At 41.1% G+C, this 17,956-nt stretch overlaps 1 protein-coding gene across 1 annotated transcript in view; it reads right to left on the bottom strand.

Annotated features, from left to right (window-relative positions):
• Positions 1-17,956, bottom strand: part of LOC115219357 (TPR repeat-containing protein DDB_G0287407-like) — a 93,999-nt gene that overhangs the window by 17,059 nt on the left and 58,984 nt on the right. Inside the window, exons 20-23 of the mRNA XM_036509050.1 lie at positions 17,417-17,592; positions 14,512-14,594; positions 3,482-3,676; positions 2,017-2,159 (exon numbers count right to left, since the gene is read on the bottom strand). Coding sequence (XP_036364943.1) covers positions 2,017-2,159; positions 3,482-3,676; positions 14,512-14,594; positions 17,417-17,592 — 597 coding nt within the window. The remainder of the gene's footprint in view (positions 1-2,016; positions 2,160-3,481; positions 3,677-14,511; positions 14,595-17,416; positions 17,593-17,956) is intronic.

Genomic DNA, 17,956 nt, shown 5'->3' with positions numbered 1-17,956 from the left:
ATAGATTTCAGCAAAAGAAAGATGACTTGATTTATGCCTGGTAGTGAGGAGAGACTTCCTGTGAGGAATACGTCCATAAAGACCACGCTGGTTCAAACTTTGGCGAACTGTTTGGATGAAAACACTCTTTCCACTAACAGAAGATACTTCTTGAGCCAAAGATGAAGTGCTACGATGCCTGTCGTCCATCATGCAACATTGGATGTGGCAAATCCTGGACAATGTTTGTTGCTTAGCTGTCCAGTAGCTTTGTACTTCTGAATTACTTTGGCAACTGTGTTTATGTTAATATGTATTCACTTGCTAATTAACTTGTATCCTAAACCAATCTTGGGCAAATTAAAAATAATTTTCTTCAAATCTTCAGACAATTGTTTTCCTTTTGGTGCCATTTTAATAACAACAAAGAAGATTTTTCACCATGGGACACAAATCAGAATTCTTGCAGATGCAATAACAATAACCAGTGCAAAAATGCCAGGAGAAGATTTGTGTGGAAATAATTTACACTTCTTGGGGTTTGTGTTCAGGACTTAGTGCTAGCTGTGTACTGTTTGCAGTAATTTCAACTTTATCAGTATGTGCTTCACTGGAGCTGAACCTATGCTGGGAGGGTAGGAACAGACAATGATTTATCAGGCGATATAAGTCCATGCACAGTGTTGAAGCTGGGCCAAATGATATTGTATCTGCATTCTTTTTAAGAAAAAACTTGAATACTAATAATAACAGGCTGTGTGTATACATATATATAAATATGTACACATACATTTATATATATATATATATATATATATATAATATATATATATATATATATATGTGTGTGTGTGTGTGTGTGTGTGTGCACATACGTATGTATATAGATGTATATGTGTGTATATGCATGTGTGTGGTTGGTGACATCATATGTATTTGACCTATATCCGTCATTTTTCTTAACCTTTAGCACATTGTGTTTCCTCTAGAACTGTTTCCCCTGCTGCTGCCCTTTTACTACAGGGGAGAAATCTCATATAGTGGCATGATACATCTCCTGTGTGCTAAAGGTTAATGACCAATCAAGTTTTCCAAGTTGGGAAAATAAGCAGCAGATTAAGGGTTTCTCTTTCACTGACATAACACTTGCACATGTCTTTAATATCCAACTTTGCTCTCACTTCACCTGGGATTCTCTTTCATGTTGCTTACATATAATCTCTGCATCACCACTCTATTGAAAGCATGAACCTGTATCTAAACCTCTATAAGATTGCCCAGCATATTAGATATAGTAGCCAAATCTCCCTCAAAGCTAACCCTAGCATCTTAAAGAAGGACAGATAGTGGCCGTTTGCCAGCTATGTCTGGCCCCGTGTCGGTGGCACGTAAAAGCACCATCCGTTCGTGTCCGTTGCCAGCATCGCCTGGCCCCGTGCCGGTGACACGTAAAAGCACCATCCGTTCGTGGCCGTTCGCCAGCTCTGTCTGGCACCTGTGCAGGTGGCACGTAAAAAACACCCACTACACTCGCGGAGTGGTTGGCGTTAGGAAGGGCATCCAGCTGTAGAAACACTGCCAGATCTGACTGGGCCTGACGAAGCCTTCCAGCTTCACAGACCCCAGTTGACCCGTCCAACCCATGCTAGCATGGAAAGCGGACGCTAAACGATGATGATGATGATGATGATGATATATATATATATATATATATATATATATAGTTAATCCAAATAAGAAAGCACAAAAAACACAGCAACGCGAGGACGTGGAACAAATATAGTATTATTGGACGCTCAGGAAAGAAGGAAAGAAGGAGGGTTTAATGTTTCGAGCGGAGCTCTTCTTCGGAAACATAGGAGAAGGAAAGATCCAGAGAAGGGAAGACAGAGGAAAAAAAATTCGCCAACGGTACACACGCGGTCATATATGTATGTATGTATATATGCATGCAAGACTGAAAGAATCTTTGAGCTTCCAACGGAAGATGGAAAAGTGAAAAACTAAAGGAACCACAATCAACAAAATGTAACTCACGTGTCTCCAAATTCATCAGTGAAATCTTTCTCGAGACGGGCCAAAATCATGCAAAATAAATCTCGTGGGCAGCTAGCAGTTACATACTTGTGCATAGTGGTGGTCAGGGTAGTCAGAGTAGAGAAGGCACCATAGATACGAATCTGTAAATGGATGACTGTGACAGTGAAAGGAAACCCAGCTCAGGAGACTGAAAGACAATTGATTTGATGCATTCATTTCAGTATTTCTTCTTTTATGTCATGCCTTTTGTGAATACTTATATGATTTGATACTTATTTTGTACGTTTATATATATATGTACGTGTGTGTGTGTGTGTGTATATATATATATACATACATATATATATGCAGGTATGTATGTGTGTTAACCCCCATTCAAGAAAGATCAGTACTTAGTTTTCACTGATTTAGCCCTTTGTTTTCAAAGGGCTCGCCTCCACCTCTCATACACACTAATAAGAGAAGGTACAGCAGCACAGATGACAATGGATTTGCCACTGCTCCCATCCATACTACGCCTTTGGGAGTGAAGCCATTTCATTGTTCCACTTACCATACATCGACCACCATAGTGAAAGCTCTGTTGTCTGCTTGGGGTTGCAAAAAGTTTGAATCGTAACCAGCTCTGAACAAAGAGATATGAAACTGATAGATTTCTAATATTGAGTGACCACACACACTTTAGTGGCTGGAAGGAAATAAGATAATGTTAGCCATTGAAGAAATTAACCAATAATTATCAATGTCAACGTAAATATTTCCATTGGATGCAGTACAGACTGAACTTGCACAGCTTTTTGGAAATCATTTTCTGGATAACAGAGTGTACAAAAGGGTTGACAAAACTGAAAAGTAAAACTTCTCAAATTGACCTTCCTGTACCACTTGTATCACAAGCACGACCAAAGAAAGTGAAGCTTTGTTAAGTGCACCATCCCCAGTAGTTACAGTTTTGGCTGTTCTGTGCTGGAGTCCAAATGCAAGGAGCTCTCAGCAACCAGACGTGGTAACAATTGCTGCTGTTCATGAATTCTTCTTACATTGGAAGAAGATTTCTATGAAGTTTCCAGATTGTTCATAACATTCTGACCATGAAACAGGTTCTGCTTCACTTCATATGAATGGCAGATGCAGTACTCGGTCATTCAGATGCATACATATGTGCATATGTGTTTAGGTACGTGGCCTAGTGGTTAAAGGGTTGCATTCAGGATCACAAGATCATGCTTTCAATTCCCAGATGTGGCATTGCTTTGTGCTTTTGTTACTCCAGTCAACTCTGCTGTTAAAGAGTAATCCAGCGCCCTGTCAGTGGGAATGTTATGATCTCAGACACGTATACACCATGGAAACTGTTTAACTTGCTCTGAGTCCTACGACTCAATATATTTATGTCCATAGGGAATATGTGTGTGTGTGTAAATATATAGACATATACAGGCACATATATTGATCAACTTACTTCATCCAAGAGAGCTCGCAGAAAAAGTGGATTGTCACTCTGTGGTGTGGCCACTATCAACTCTCTTTGTTCGCTGCTTAATGTCTTGCCATAAGTTTTCTCAAAGTATATATCAATAATTTCGCTCTTCTGTTTAAGGGTCAAGGGTTCGATTTGAATGCAAGGCCAACCAGAGTCTTTGATGTTTTTACAAACCTACAATTAGAATTCATAATAATTGTACAATAACCTTTGAACCACTGAAATGCTGATATAAATGTGTGTGTGTGTGAGTGTGTAGTTGGTCAAGAGGAAGATATTGTAACCCTAGCCTTTGCAGGTTTTCCACACTGGTCAGGTCAACACAGTTGGTGTTACTCTGAAATAACTTCAGGAAAATCATGGACAACAAATAAAATTCTGTACTGAAGCTGGGATAAAGGATTAGGTATAGTGCTTATGACATGGCATAGAGATGTGGATAGACTAGAAGTGATGAGAAGAAACAAGCGAGTCAGAAGTTACTGCAAGTGGATGATGCTTGGAATGGAAGGTTAAGGAGGAACGAAGAGTGATGTAATCTGCACAGAAGTGCGCAGAGTATTGGAAGTGACGGTAAAGAAAGAGTGCGAGGCAAAATCGAACCTTGGGCTATGCTATAGTATCTAAGTAGTGTCTTACAGGAAAGCTCTGAGCCAAATGATGATGGAATCCCAATACCTAGAAGATTTACATACCAGATGGTATCAAGTGCAACAGTTCTGTTTTGAGTAAATTTTTCAAGGACATGATGAGAGATACAACAGTGTGGGCCTTCAGTAGATGTAACTTTATGAATCTGTAGTGGTAGTCATTAGGAGGGAAAGCTTTAGCTCTTAGCTTTGTTGTAGATAGTGTGCTAGTTCTGAGGTGCATCATTTGAGGATAGTAGAGTAATGAATGCCATGGCCAGTGGCTCAGTTGATATGAAGGTGTTTCTGCATGTGATATATGTGTGTATTGTGATGAGTCTGGTAAGATGGAGATGGATAGCTTTAGAGATTTATCCAGACAGAAAGAGTTTCCTTTGTGAGAGTGTTATCTACAGTCATTATAAATGATATGTTGTGGGGAAAGGAATACCAAAGGTGTGATAGGGATCTTTTTGTCAAGGAACCAATGGGATTGAGAACAGTTTTAAAGATAAAATATGCCAAGTACAGAAACATCCTTCATTTTCAAAAGTTGCAATGATGGGTAAAAACTGTCTCCTTAGTAGGAATGGGTGATTTTTGTCTATGACTTATTTATAGGCCATGCATTTTTGCTCAAACTGTTACAGTGCAACAATTAGTGAACCAGGATTAAGGGTCACGGGTTTCTGATAAGTGTGAGATAAAGAGGAAGACTACAAATTGTAGAGCTTATAGCAGTGAAAATCTTAAACAAGACACACCACTCATTCTTTAAATTAACTGAATCATTGATGAGGGTTAACAGTCAGCAACAAGTGCAAAACAAACAACTCTACTTCTCACCATTAGTCACGATTCACAGCTTTACTTGATATACTCAGTCACTGTTTTAAACACCAGATGAGACAAACCATTCTACCTCAGCTGTGAATCTGTGGTTCTGAGTTTTGTGTGCTGCACAGTAACTTCGGGCAGATGTCTTCTATATTCCTCAGTAACGTTGGGCTGATGCTGACCACTGCCTTCTCAGTGGAACTAAGTAAGCTGAAAATGTGTGGTTGTGAGTTCATATATATTGGGTCATCCCATAAATAATGTGGTCTTTATAATTGCATGAACTAAAAGTCCCAGGGGGACGGGATAAACTACTTGCATCAACTTTCTATAAAAGCATATAGTAATTTTACCTTGTGCTTATTATTATTGCAAGTTTTGAAGAGTGCAGTTCGATTTTAACAGTTATTTTTTTCAAAGCTATAATGGAAGTGACAAAGGAGCACATTCGGCATATTTTGCTTTAGGAGTTCAATAAAAGCAACAATGCAACGGAAAGTGCAAGGAATATTAATGCAGGATTTGGGGATTAGACAATATGTGTAAGCTATTATCAGCAGTGGTTCCAGAAATTCTGAGCCAGAAACTACAGCCTAGAAGACGAGCCTCGTCCTGGAAGATCTGTAGAGCTTGATGAGGACATCCTGCAAACTCCGGTGGAACAAAATCCCATCATAACTGTTGAGGAACAAGGCAGAGAAGCTTGGATCTAGTAATTTAACCATTCATCGACACCTGCATGCCATCAGAAAAGTCAGCAAATTGGGTCAATGGGTTCCTCACAAACTTCTGAGTCTAATCACCCGCAGAGAGTGAATGTGTGCCCTTCTTTGCTGTCACGTCTCATGAATGAACCTTTTTCTGGGCTGAATAGTGACTGGTGACGAGAAATGGGTTCTCTATAAAAATGTCAAGTGCCGAAGACAGTGGGCAGGGAAAGGAGAAACACTGGCACCCCAGGCTAATGAAGGTCTTCATCCACGTAAGGTGTTGTTATCTGTTTGGTGAGATATGAAAAGTTTAGTCCACTTTGAACTTTTAAACCCAAACCACACGATAATAAAGGAGATCTGCTGTGAGCAACTTGAGTGGCTTAAGTCAGAACTAGAAGAAAAACGACCATCTTTGGTTTGAAGACGAAAGGTGTTCTTCCATCAGGATAATACTCGGCCCACATACAGCTAGGATGACATTCCAAAGTCTGGAGCAGTTTGAATAGGAAATGATGCCCCACCCACCATATTCACTGGACATTGCCCCATCTGATTATCATTTATTCCACAGTCTTCAAAATCATTTAGACAGAAAAAATATGAATTCTGTAAACAAGGTCAGACCAGTACTGGAGGAGTATTTTTTGTCACAGACAAGTGAATTATGGAAGAGAAGCCTTGCAAGTCTACCAGATATATGGAAGAGTGTTGTAGAAAATGCAGGAGAGTATATTTTAGATTAAAAAAGAACTTTATCTTAATTTTGAAAAATAAAGAAAGTATTAAAAAAAGCACATTATTTATGGGATTACCCAATATATTTATATATATGTGTGTGTGTGTGTGTATGTAAGTGTGTATGTATATGTGTGTGTGGGGTCACCCTTGAGTGTTACTAGTAATATGTAACCCAGTACAATCTGTTGCATGGTCAGGTTGTTGGTGACTAAACTGGCAACGGCACTGAGCCTGCTTGGTAAGCATGGTTGTCTTTGGACACCCTATGGGATGAAAAACAAGACCCATCAAAGAGTGGATGAATTCAGAAGAGTCAACAGCCATCCAACTACAGGATATATATGCATGAGGATTTAGATATTTCTGGCTTGGTACCCAGGTGAGCTCTTTGCCTACTTGGGTAGGTGAGATGGCAACTTACCCAGAAGATGGAGAACTCTAATAGAAAAGCCTGAGTTATTTTGTTTGTTGAGTTTTTGGTAATCGTTTATACTATCAGCTATCAGCATTTCCAAAGTGTGTGGCTACTCCTATGCAAAACTTCACAACTAAAAATAATCTGTATGAGTAATCTAATAGCTATATGAGTTTTTCAATACATACATAAAGACAGCCACTACATATGTAACATTAGGTGATGTCCTGACTTGTTTATGTATGTGCTTTAATATTATCAATTCTAGATTTGTATGCCATGTTAATCTTATAATCTATCAACATGTATAAACAGAAATGTACAAACTCATATATGGGCAGGGACACTGTGACAATACAAAAAGCACAAATATAAATCTGAATATTAAGCTCAATTTGAACTGGTTGCTGCAAGGGTCTATATGAAATGCAAAGCATATATGTGTTTTGGTAGAAGGCACATACCAATAGTTGAGACAGTAGTTAAGGTTAAGCAATGCTGCACCAAATATTCACTTATAGCCAGATGGTTCTGTAGTGAGTAGTCAGAAACATCAAACTAGTACCCAGAAATAAATCCTTTTGGTATGTTTATGAGTGTAAATATATTAAAAAGGCGAAGTGACATTGAATGTTTGTGGGTGGGTATTAAGTCTTAGAAAAACAAAAGAGACAATATATAAATAAAAAAAATGGATGAGTAGCACTTCCATAATGTTATATCAAAAGACTGAAACCAGAAAAATTGTAAAAGAATGTATATTTATATTCTTTTATGTTTTTACTAGCTTTAATGTTTGGACTGTAGCCAAGCTGGAGCATGGTTGGCCATTGCTTTTGTTGAATATAGTTCTTACTCTGATATGTATATTATCAATCTCTAAGATATATATATATATAATATATATATATATATATATATATAATATATATATATATATATATATATATATACACACATACACGAAGTTAAATATATGTCCTGTCATAGAGTGACCAATGGTCTTGCATCCATGAAGTGCTTATCTTTATAAACGACTTATCAGACCCCAATGGTTACAGGCATATAACCTTTCTTCAACCTACAGGTAGGAAACAGTTACAGTCAGTTAATTCGCAAACAAAAGAATAATATGTCTGAGCCTCGAATGGTATAGGTTATCACCTTTAGCCCTGTCCTGTCAGCAAGTTTTATGAACCCAAAGGGCAAAAGAGGAATCCTTACCCTTAGGTTGGTTCCAGTCTGCAAATACTTTTTAGAACCCTAGTCAATGAACAGAGAATTCCAGGCCTGCAGCAGGGAGCATTTGAAATGGGGAAAGGGGCTAGAGATCATATGTCCTGTGTTTAAGGGAGAGCTCAGTCCAATGAGTCTTTAAAGATCCTTGTTATGCAAAGCTTATATTGTTTGCTCCTATTTAAATAGAATCCAGACTGTACTTTTTTTTTTAGTATGCCACACGTAGCTGGCCACCGATATGACATAATGTTTTTCCAGAACCTTAAATTTAGGACCTGTGGTTCAACAAGCACCGCTTAAAGGCAGTTCGGGCCCACCTGACATATCTCTGGACTTGAGTACTGGTTGTGCTCTCACTTCTGGTGTATCTTCTGTTGGTTCCAGGCCTGAAGTTGTTGCTGTTGCTGCTGTCCTTCGTGCTGTTATTACAGATCATGGGTCTTGAGATACTGCTGTTGTTGTTTCTGTTGCAGTAGTAATCCCCAGCCATAGTGTTGGTGTTAGTGTTGTGGTTGCCATCACTGTTAATTCTGGCCGTGAGGCTGGTAGCTCTACTGGTGCTGGTGTTGGTGCTGTGGTTGTACTTGTCAGTGCTGCTCTTTCTGCTAGTTAATGTGTCGCTGTCACAGCCACTTCTACTGTCGCCATTGTTGCCATTGGATGAGCTGCTGCAGCGAATACTCTGATTGCTAGACAAGAACTGCATCCAGGCACACAAGTGCAGATGTTTGTTGAATAGGCACAGCCCAAGGGTCTCCTTTCATTGTGCACATGAATTGAATATTAGAAAACATCCATAAAATGTGAGCAGGGGCCAGTTGCTCATGTAGGGAGTATAATGTTGCCCAGTATGTGTGTGGTGGTGGTGATGGTGGTGGGGCACATGCAAGGCTGAGGGATTGTGTATGAGGTTGCGGTGGTGGTGGTGGTGGTGGTGGTCGTGGTCGTGTGCAGCCCTAACAAGCAGAGTAATGGCAGCAGTGGTTCATCCGGCAACATTCATGGCAACAACGGGGATGGCCATGGCAGGAACACATCTAGTGGCAGATACAGCAGCATCAACAACTACAACCACAGCACCAACAGGAGCACTCTAGCCAGAGATGATAACCACACCAGCACCAGTGCAGCTACCAGTCTCATGCTCACAATTAACAACAACAGCAACCACAACACTATTGGCAACAGCAGCAACAACACCAACACTACAGCCGAGGATGACTGCTGCAATGGCAACAACAACAGCATTATTGCTGGACCCACACTCTGCACTAGCAGCACCAACAACAGCAGTGACAACAACAATAATGGAAGATGCAGCGGAGGGGAGAACATAACAGGCACTCAAGCCTGTTCAACCACAGGTCCTCTTTTAGGGTTCCAGAAAGATGTTTTGTCACCATATATGGCCAGCCATATGTAGTGTCTTTAGGAGGAAGGAACTCCATATAAAATTAGATGGAGGATCACAGAGCAGCCTGGGTCCTATATAAATGTCCACAGACGATGCAAGTTTTCCATTGCAGAATGGGACAGGATCATTAAAAGACTTGCTGGATCTGGAGTCTCTCTTAAATTCAAGACAGAAAATTTATAGCCCTTGCCCCCATTTCAAACACTGCCTGCTACAGGCATGAGATTTCTTGTTCACTGATTATGGCTGTAAAAGTATTTGTGGACTGGAATCAACATAAGGGCAGATTCCCTGTTTGCCCTTTAGGCCCGTAAGATTTGCTGATTGGGCTGGGCTAAGGGCGATAACCCATCCTGTTTAAGGCTCAGACAGTGTTTACTATTCTTTTGTTTGCAAATTAACTAACCATAATGGTTTCCTGCCTCCAGGTTGAAGAGAGGTTATATGCATGTGACAATTGGAGTCTGACAAGTCAGCCATAAAGTTGAGCACTTTATAGATTTGAAACCATTGGTCACTCTATGACTGGACATATATTTATCATCATCATCATCATCGTTTAGCGTCCACTTTCCATGCTGGCATGGGTTGGACGGTTCAACTGGGGTCTGGGAAGCCAGAAGGCTGCACCAGGCCAGTCAGATCTGGCAATGTTTCTACAGCTGGATGCCCTTCCTAACGCCAACCACTCCATGAGTGTAGTGGGTGCTTTTTACTTGCCAGACGAGGCTGGCAAACGGCCACGATCGGATGGTGCTTTTTAAGTGCCACTGGCACGGAGGCCAGTCGGAGCAGCGCTGGCAATGGCCACGTTCGGATGGTTCTCTTATGTGCCACCGGCACTGGTATCACAGCTACAATTTCCATTGATGTTGATCGATTTTGATTTTGATTTTGATTTTCACTTGCCTCAATGGGTCTTCACAAGTAGAGTTTTGTGTCCCAAGAAGGAAAGGTATGCATACGTGAACTGAGGCCATGGGTTATGGTCTCACTTGTCCTGCCGGGTCTTCTCACACACAGCATACTTCCAAAGGTCTCCATCTCTAGTCATTTCCTCGGTGAGACCTAAAGTTCGAAGGTCGTTCTTCACCACCTCGTCCCAGGTTTTCCTGGGTCTACCTCTTCCACAGGTTCCCTCAACCGCTAGGGTGTGGCACTTTTTCACACAACTATCTTCATCCATTCTTGCCACATGACCATACCAGCACAAACGTCTCTCTTGCACACCACAACTGATGCTTCTTAGGTCCCACTTTTCTCTTTAGGTAGTTACACTCTGTCGAGTATGAACACTGACATTATACATCCATCGGAACATAGTGGCTTCATTTCTTGTGAGCTTATGCATATCCTCAGCAGTCATGGCCCATCTTTCACTGCCATGTAGCATGGCTGTTCGTACACATGCGTCATACAGTCTGCCTTTTACTCTGAGCGAGAGGTCTTTTGTCCCTAGAAGAGGTTAGAGCTCTCTGAACTTTGCCCAGGCTATACTTACTCTAGCAGTTACACTTTCAACACACCCGCCCCTACTACTGACTTGATCACCTAGGTAACGGAAGCTATCAACTATTTCTAGTTTTTCTCCCTGGAATGTGGCGGAAGTTGGTCTCTGTGCATGTTCAGTGTTTATTGCTCCTGAGCAACTGCCACGTACAAAAACTATCTTCCTAGTTAGCCTTCCCTTGACGTTGCTGCACCTCTTATGTGTCCATAGCTTACACTTGGTGCATCTTATAGAGTTTCTACCTACACCTTTTCTACAGATCGAGCAGGGCCATCTACCTGTCAGCGTTTGTGACTTGTCTACCTTCCTACTTATTAGGACTTTGGTTTTAGCTAGGTTGACTCTAAGGCCCTTCGATTCTAATGCTTGCTTCCACACCTGAAACTTCTCCTCCAGTTCTGATAGTGACTCAGCAATTAGAGCAAGGTCATTAGTGTAGAGGAGCTCCCAGGGGCATCCTGTCTTGAATTCCTCCATAATTGCCTATGATAAATAGGAGGAGGCTGAGGACTGAACCTTGGTAGACCCCTACCTCTACCCGGAATTCTTCACTCTACTCGTTGCCAACCCTCACCTTACTAGCAGCATCCCTGTACATGGCTTGCACAGCTCTCACTAACCATTCATCTATCCCTAGTTTCCTCATTGACCACCAGATAAGTGATCGGGGGACCCTGTCGAAGGCTTTCTCCATGTCAACGAAAGCCAGGTACAGGGGCTTATCTTTGGCTAGGTATTTCTCCTGTAGCTGTCTTACCAGGAATATGGCATCAGTGGTGCTTTTCCCTGGCACGAACCCAAACTGCATCTCATCTAAACTAACTCTCTCTCTAATTAGTTGGGCTATGACCCTCTCTGTAACCTTCATTACCTGATCCAACAGCTTGATACCTCTGTAATTATTTGTATCTAGGGTGTCACCTTTACCTTTGTAGCAGTTGACTATTATGCTGCTACACCAGTCATTGGGAATGACTCCTTCATGTATCACCTGGTTAACTATATGGGTGACTAGGCTATAGCCGACACTACCAGATATTTTGAGCATCTCTGCAGTGATTCCTGATGGGCCTGGGGCTTTCCCTGTCTTCATGCTTCTAATTGCCTTAACTACCAAGGAACTGTCAACTCGCATAGCTGGTCCCTCTGTTGGGTCGACATTCGGCAGACTCTCTTTATCCCATTCATTTTCTTTATTCAGCAACCTTTCATAGTGGCATCTCCAAACCTCTCTCTTTGCATCCTCATTTAGCGCAAGTGAACCATCATCCATGCAAAAACATTTCTCTCCTACCACATCACGATTCTCTCTCACACACTTTATGGCAACACAAAATACCTCAAGTCTTTCATCCTCACAGTGCAGAACATTGGCAAATTTTTTATTATCTGCTTCCCCTCTGGCTAAATAAACCTGTCCCTAGCTTCCCTTCTGGCAGTCTGATACAATTCCCTGCTACTCCCATTCTTCCAGTCCTTCCAAGCCTGTTTCTTTTGTCTAATACCCCTGTCAACAATATTGTTCCACCACCATGTTATTTTGGGTCTTGAGGGGACTTTACACCATCCACAGATCTGGTCAGTGACTCTCAGCAGGTTGTCCCTTAGAATCCTCCAGTTGTCTTCTACCCCATGTGAAGCTATATCCCCTTCTATTTCGTCAAAGGCTTCAAGTAATATGTCCCTAAATCTCTGTCCATTCACAGGATCTTTAAGCTTCCAGATCCTTCTTCTCCATGTTGGTCGTCTTCTGGTCATCCTCTTAGTCCTGATTCTAAAGTCACTAACCACCAGTCTATGTTGTGGGGTACATTCTTCACCTGGGAAGTTTTTGGCATTTATAAGCAGCCATCTTTCCCTTTTCCTGGCAAGGATGTAGTGAATTTGGCTTGTATGTCAGCCCGATTGGTAGGTGACTAGGTGGTTGGTAGGTTTCCTGAAGTTAGTATTGCAAACCATAAGATCATTTGCATCACAGAACTCCAGCAGCCTGGTTCCCTCCTCGTTGCGGGAGCCATAGCCATAGCCTCCATGTACACCATGGAAGCCCCCAGCATGTTTTCCAACATGCCCATTGAAATCACCAGCCACAAAGAGAAGGTCTCTGTCGTTCGCCAACGAGGTAGTCTGCAGTAGGGTGTCATAGAATTGGTCTTTCTGTCCATCGGGTAGCCCTGGCTGAGGGGCATAGGCTGAGATAATGGTTGCTAATCCATGATGAAGCACTAATCTAATCTTAAGCATTCTGTCACATACTCTGATTACCTCAATTACCTTATCTACCCATTTTCCAGCGAGAAGTATACCCACGCCCCAAACCCCGTCAGTGTTCCCTGCCCAGAAAATCTTGTACCTGTGTTCTTTGCCTGTGAGGAACCTAGTAGAACCTCCTCTCCACCTTACTTCTTGGATGCAATATATATCAACACGTCTCCGTTCAAGCATCTCAACAATCTCACCAGACCTACCTTTCAGTGTGCCAATGTTGAGAGTGCCAACCCTGAGGGTGTGGGAGGTATGGGTCCTAGAGACCCTGGGACGGGGAACGGTGGCGTCAATTACCTGAAAAGAGAGCTCATATTTGGCAGAATTCATAAGCAAAGTAATGATCTGAAGTTCAACCTGCTTACACTACACTATCATGTTTTGCACTGTATGGTCACTACCTTATATAGTAGGGGTGGGGTTGGCGTAAGGCTTTTAGGTGTTCATGGGAGACAAGCAAAGGAAGACGAGATAAGGACTTCAGGTACAGGTGGAGGGGGCGGGAGGGCAGGTGCACCACCGCGAACTGGGAATGATGGGGTAGGAATTTAAGCGACAGAAAAGACCGATAGATAGGAAAATAGTGTAGGAATTAAATAGACAGAGTGATGACCGATAGATGAGGGAGAAAGACAAGATTAGAGACGAAGGGCTGTGTGATCGTGTGATAAGTTTTCATGAGTGAAGGAATATGTTGTGAGGAAATGCATGAGCTAGGGTTTGAGACGAAAAGACATCGACAGTAAGAAGAAAATAATAAGGGTTTAAGGTGATAATACTCGCAAAATACATGTAAATACATTTCTGCCATAACTTTTAGAGTGTGCTTCTTTTGGGATATATGATTCACTGATGATACGTACATACGTATGTATGTATGCATGCATGCATGCATGATAACAGTTTAACGCAGCTCCATAAGTTTCACGTATTTGTAAGATGAAGCCATGTCATCAAGTACCTAGAAATGAGTAACAGATTTTGAGACAAATTCAGGACAGCTTCTACCTGTTAGGTCTCTATTGGTCAGCTCACATCACATTGTATTCATTCTGCATTAACACCACATAGCATTGGTTGATACAATAAAGTTGTAAGCAATTATTCATGGTGTCATGCAGAAGTCTCATAGCCAGAATCTCGTGGTTGAGAAGTAAATAGCTTAACCCCACAGCCATGTTTGCCTCCATACAGGGAATATATTTTAAATTTGAAATCGGTTATGAAAGTAATAAAATATTATATTTACTTTTCCTGGAAGAGTTGACAACAAGATATTTACATTCTTAGATGAATTTAACAGAGGTATCCACGAAAGATCAACTTGTGCACCTGGAAGGAGAGAAAATGATCATTCATGCAGTTGTCATTATTCGTGCTGTTGTTGTTTAGCTTCAGATCACCCCAGTTCAGACAGAGCTCTAATTAAATGTATTCTATTCGTGACCATCCAGTCTATTTGTGTATCTTCAACTAGAGTGTCTTATGTCTTCTTTTCCTTTCTAAAACTATAGGGTTTGGCTTTGAGTAATTTGGTCATTATTTGTAGCACATCAAGTGACTGGGTGCAGGTTCTTTTTATAATGTAGTTTTTACTAAAAGAAGCTATACATGTTGTTTAGCCCCAGTTCAAACCTGATCTACAAGATTTGTGATCAAAAATGTTCCTGCAATGACTGTCCCATCCTTTTATTTAGATAAATCTATCTAGAACTACATTACCCAATGTACAGTGTAATAGTTACTATCAGTGACTAAATGATGTAATGTGTCCAGCTTTCGTAACAAAAATATAATATGATGTGAATCTGCTGCTATTTCTAGTATGTAAAATGACCACTTGGAGGCACCAGCGATGGTTGAGAATCTTTAATACTGATGATGTAGCGGTCAAAGTCCTATGACTACTGTTGGGAAATTGTTGCATGTTTATAAAGAAGTCAATTCAAGTTTTCGAAGTAAATTTTAAAATTTATTTGACTTCATTTCCAACAGTTATGTACATGCATCTCTACACACACCTGCAAACATGATAGCTGCAACTCATTTGCAAGCAATGCCATCATTAGGTTTTTGTTTTAAGGCAACATGGACATAAGGATCTACACTCTTTTGCACAGATGGGTGCCTCTTGCAATCCATGTTTAGGGAACTCATCATCCATCCTGATGCAAACCTTCATTCCATCATGGAATTTTTCATTGAGGGTTTTGCTTTTTCCATCTGCAGCCAGTCATGGCATGTCGTCTCACATAACAGAGATATTAACAATCAAGATATGTCAGTGCCTGAAACTTTTTAAAGTGAGGAAACGCCTTGCACAGGGTCAACCCCACTCTAAACAATCTATCTTTGTCCAATAAGAAGAACCAGTCAACTTTATAGGCTACAAATGAAGTTGTAGGTGTTACATCAGAGTTTTCCTTCTCTTAGAAAGTTTTAACAGAGACTAGGGGTGGGGGGTCTCTCACTCTCAGCTGTTTGATGCCTGTTGATTGAGTTTGTCTACGTTTTGGAAGATTTTGTTTGTTCTTTAGCAGGATCATCATCATCATCGTTTAACATCCGTTTTCCATGCTGGCATGGTTTGGGTCTGGGAAGCCAGGAAGCTGCACCAAGCTCCAATCTGATCTGGCAGTGTTTCTACAGCTGGATGCCAACCACTCCAAGAGTGTAGTGGGTGTTTTTACATTCCACCAGCACAGGGGCCAGAATGGGCTGGCATTGACCACGTTTGGATGGTGCTTTTATGTGCCAACAGCATGGGAGCCAGTCAAGGCAACGCTGGCATTAGCCACATTTGGATGGTGCTTTTTATGTGTTACCAGCACGGGGAGCCAGACAGGTGGGGCTGGCATCAGCCACAACTACAATTTCCATTTGATTGTGTTTGATGTTGATGTTCTCGACTCAATAGGTCTTCTCAAGCACAGCATGTCGCCCTACGATCCAAATGTACTTTTTGAGTGGGCTGGTTATGTGACACAGGCAATGGCTGTAATCTCACTTTATTTGCTGGGTCTTCTCAGTCACAGCATATCTCCAGTGGTCTTGGTTTTTTGTCATTGCCTCTGTGAGGTCCAACGTTCAAAGTTTATGCTTCACCACCTCATCCCATGTCCTCAGTCTCTCTCTACCACAGGTTCCTTCAACTGATTGGGAGTAGCACTTCTTCATACAGCTCTCCACATCCACCCATAGTACATGACCGTACCAGCACATGCCACATCCGATGATGCTTATGTCCAATATTTCTCTCAGGGTGCTTACACTCTGTCATGTGTGCACACTGACATTACACATCCAGCTGATCATGCTAGTTTCATTTCTTTCAAGCCTACATATCTCTTCAGCAGTCATGGCCCATGTTTCATTGCTGTGAAGCATGGTAGTTTGCACACAAGCATTGTACAATCTGCCTTTCACTCTGAGCGAGAGACCCTTTGTCACCAGTAGGGGTAGAAGCTTTCTAAATTTTGCCCAGGCTATTCTTATTCTAGTGGTAACACTCTCTAAACATCTACCCCCACTACAGACTTGGTCACCTAGGTAGAGGAAGAGATCAACTACTTCTAGTTTCTCCCCTTGGAGTGTGATGGAATCTGTCTTCTGAGCATCTGTGGTGTTTAATGCCCCTGTGCATCTGCTGCACACGAAAGCTATCTTCCCGATTAATCTTCTTTGATGTTGCTGCACTTCTTATGCGTCCATAGCTTACACTGGGTACATCTTATGGAGTGTCTCCTCCTTACTAAGCAGGCTTTGTAGAGTTACCAGTTTAGTCACTGGCAGCCCAACCATGTGACAGGTTATAGCTGTTACTGGTAGCACTACTTGCATGCATGTGCACACACACACACACACACACACACATACATGTGTATGTGAGTGTGTGTATCTAGTGTAAAATAAACCAAATTACATCTGGACTGAGGTTTTGTTCAATAGTCTTTCCTATCAGTATGGATAGTTGTGTGCTACTGTTTACAAAAATTAAATCTAATGACACTATAGGTGCCTCTTTTCACTTCTGTAGTCTATATTATCAACAGATCATGGAATGAAGAATTTTGAACTATTTCTGATGAAAATTTTCCAGAATTTGGTTATACTCCATTTAGTTATCAATAAATAATGTAAAATTGATTTCTCACCTGTGTTTCCACGTCCCAAAGCACTATCAAGGTGATTCAAAGCATCAAAGACCAACACACATTTTCTTCTCGTTCCAACTAGTTTCAACCATTTCGTTAAATTTTGAAGAATTGTTGCATCAGAAAATGGAATCTCAACTTCTAGTCCAAAAGAAGCTTTCAACTCTTCATATAATCTAAAATTAGAAATGATTTTGTTTGATACAAGTAAAAAAGCAGATAAAAAGAAGAGGGTTTTGGTGAAGATAGTGAAAAGGAAGAGATTTACATAGCTATATAAAAAAAAAACATATTTCCAGTGAGTCAACAGGTGTGTGTAAGGGAAGAGATACCACACTGATAATGTTGAGGGAGAGGGGGAGGAGGATTGGTACTTCTACATTCAGATGACACAATGGGGATAGGGCACAGAAACTTGTTGAAAGTTAATACAAGTATAAAATGTTTTATAGCTAATGATGAAGTTAATTAGTTCCAGTAATTATGAACTAATTAGAAATATCACATTTCAGATGTTTTGACTTTTCAAAGCAGGAAATT

Source organism: Octopus sinensis, linkage group LG14 (genome assembly GCF_006345805.1).
Source record: "Octopus sinensis linkage group LG14, ASM634580v1, whole genome shotgun sequence".
Lineage (NCBI taxonomy): Eukaryota > Metazoa > Mollusca > Cephalopoda > Octopoda > Octopodidae > Octopus > Octopus sinensis.
This window is presented reverse-complemented; position numbering and strand designations above follow the sequence as displayed.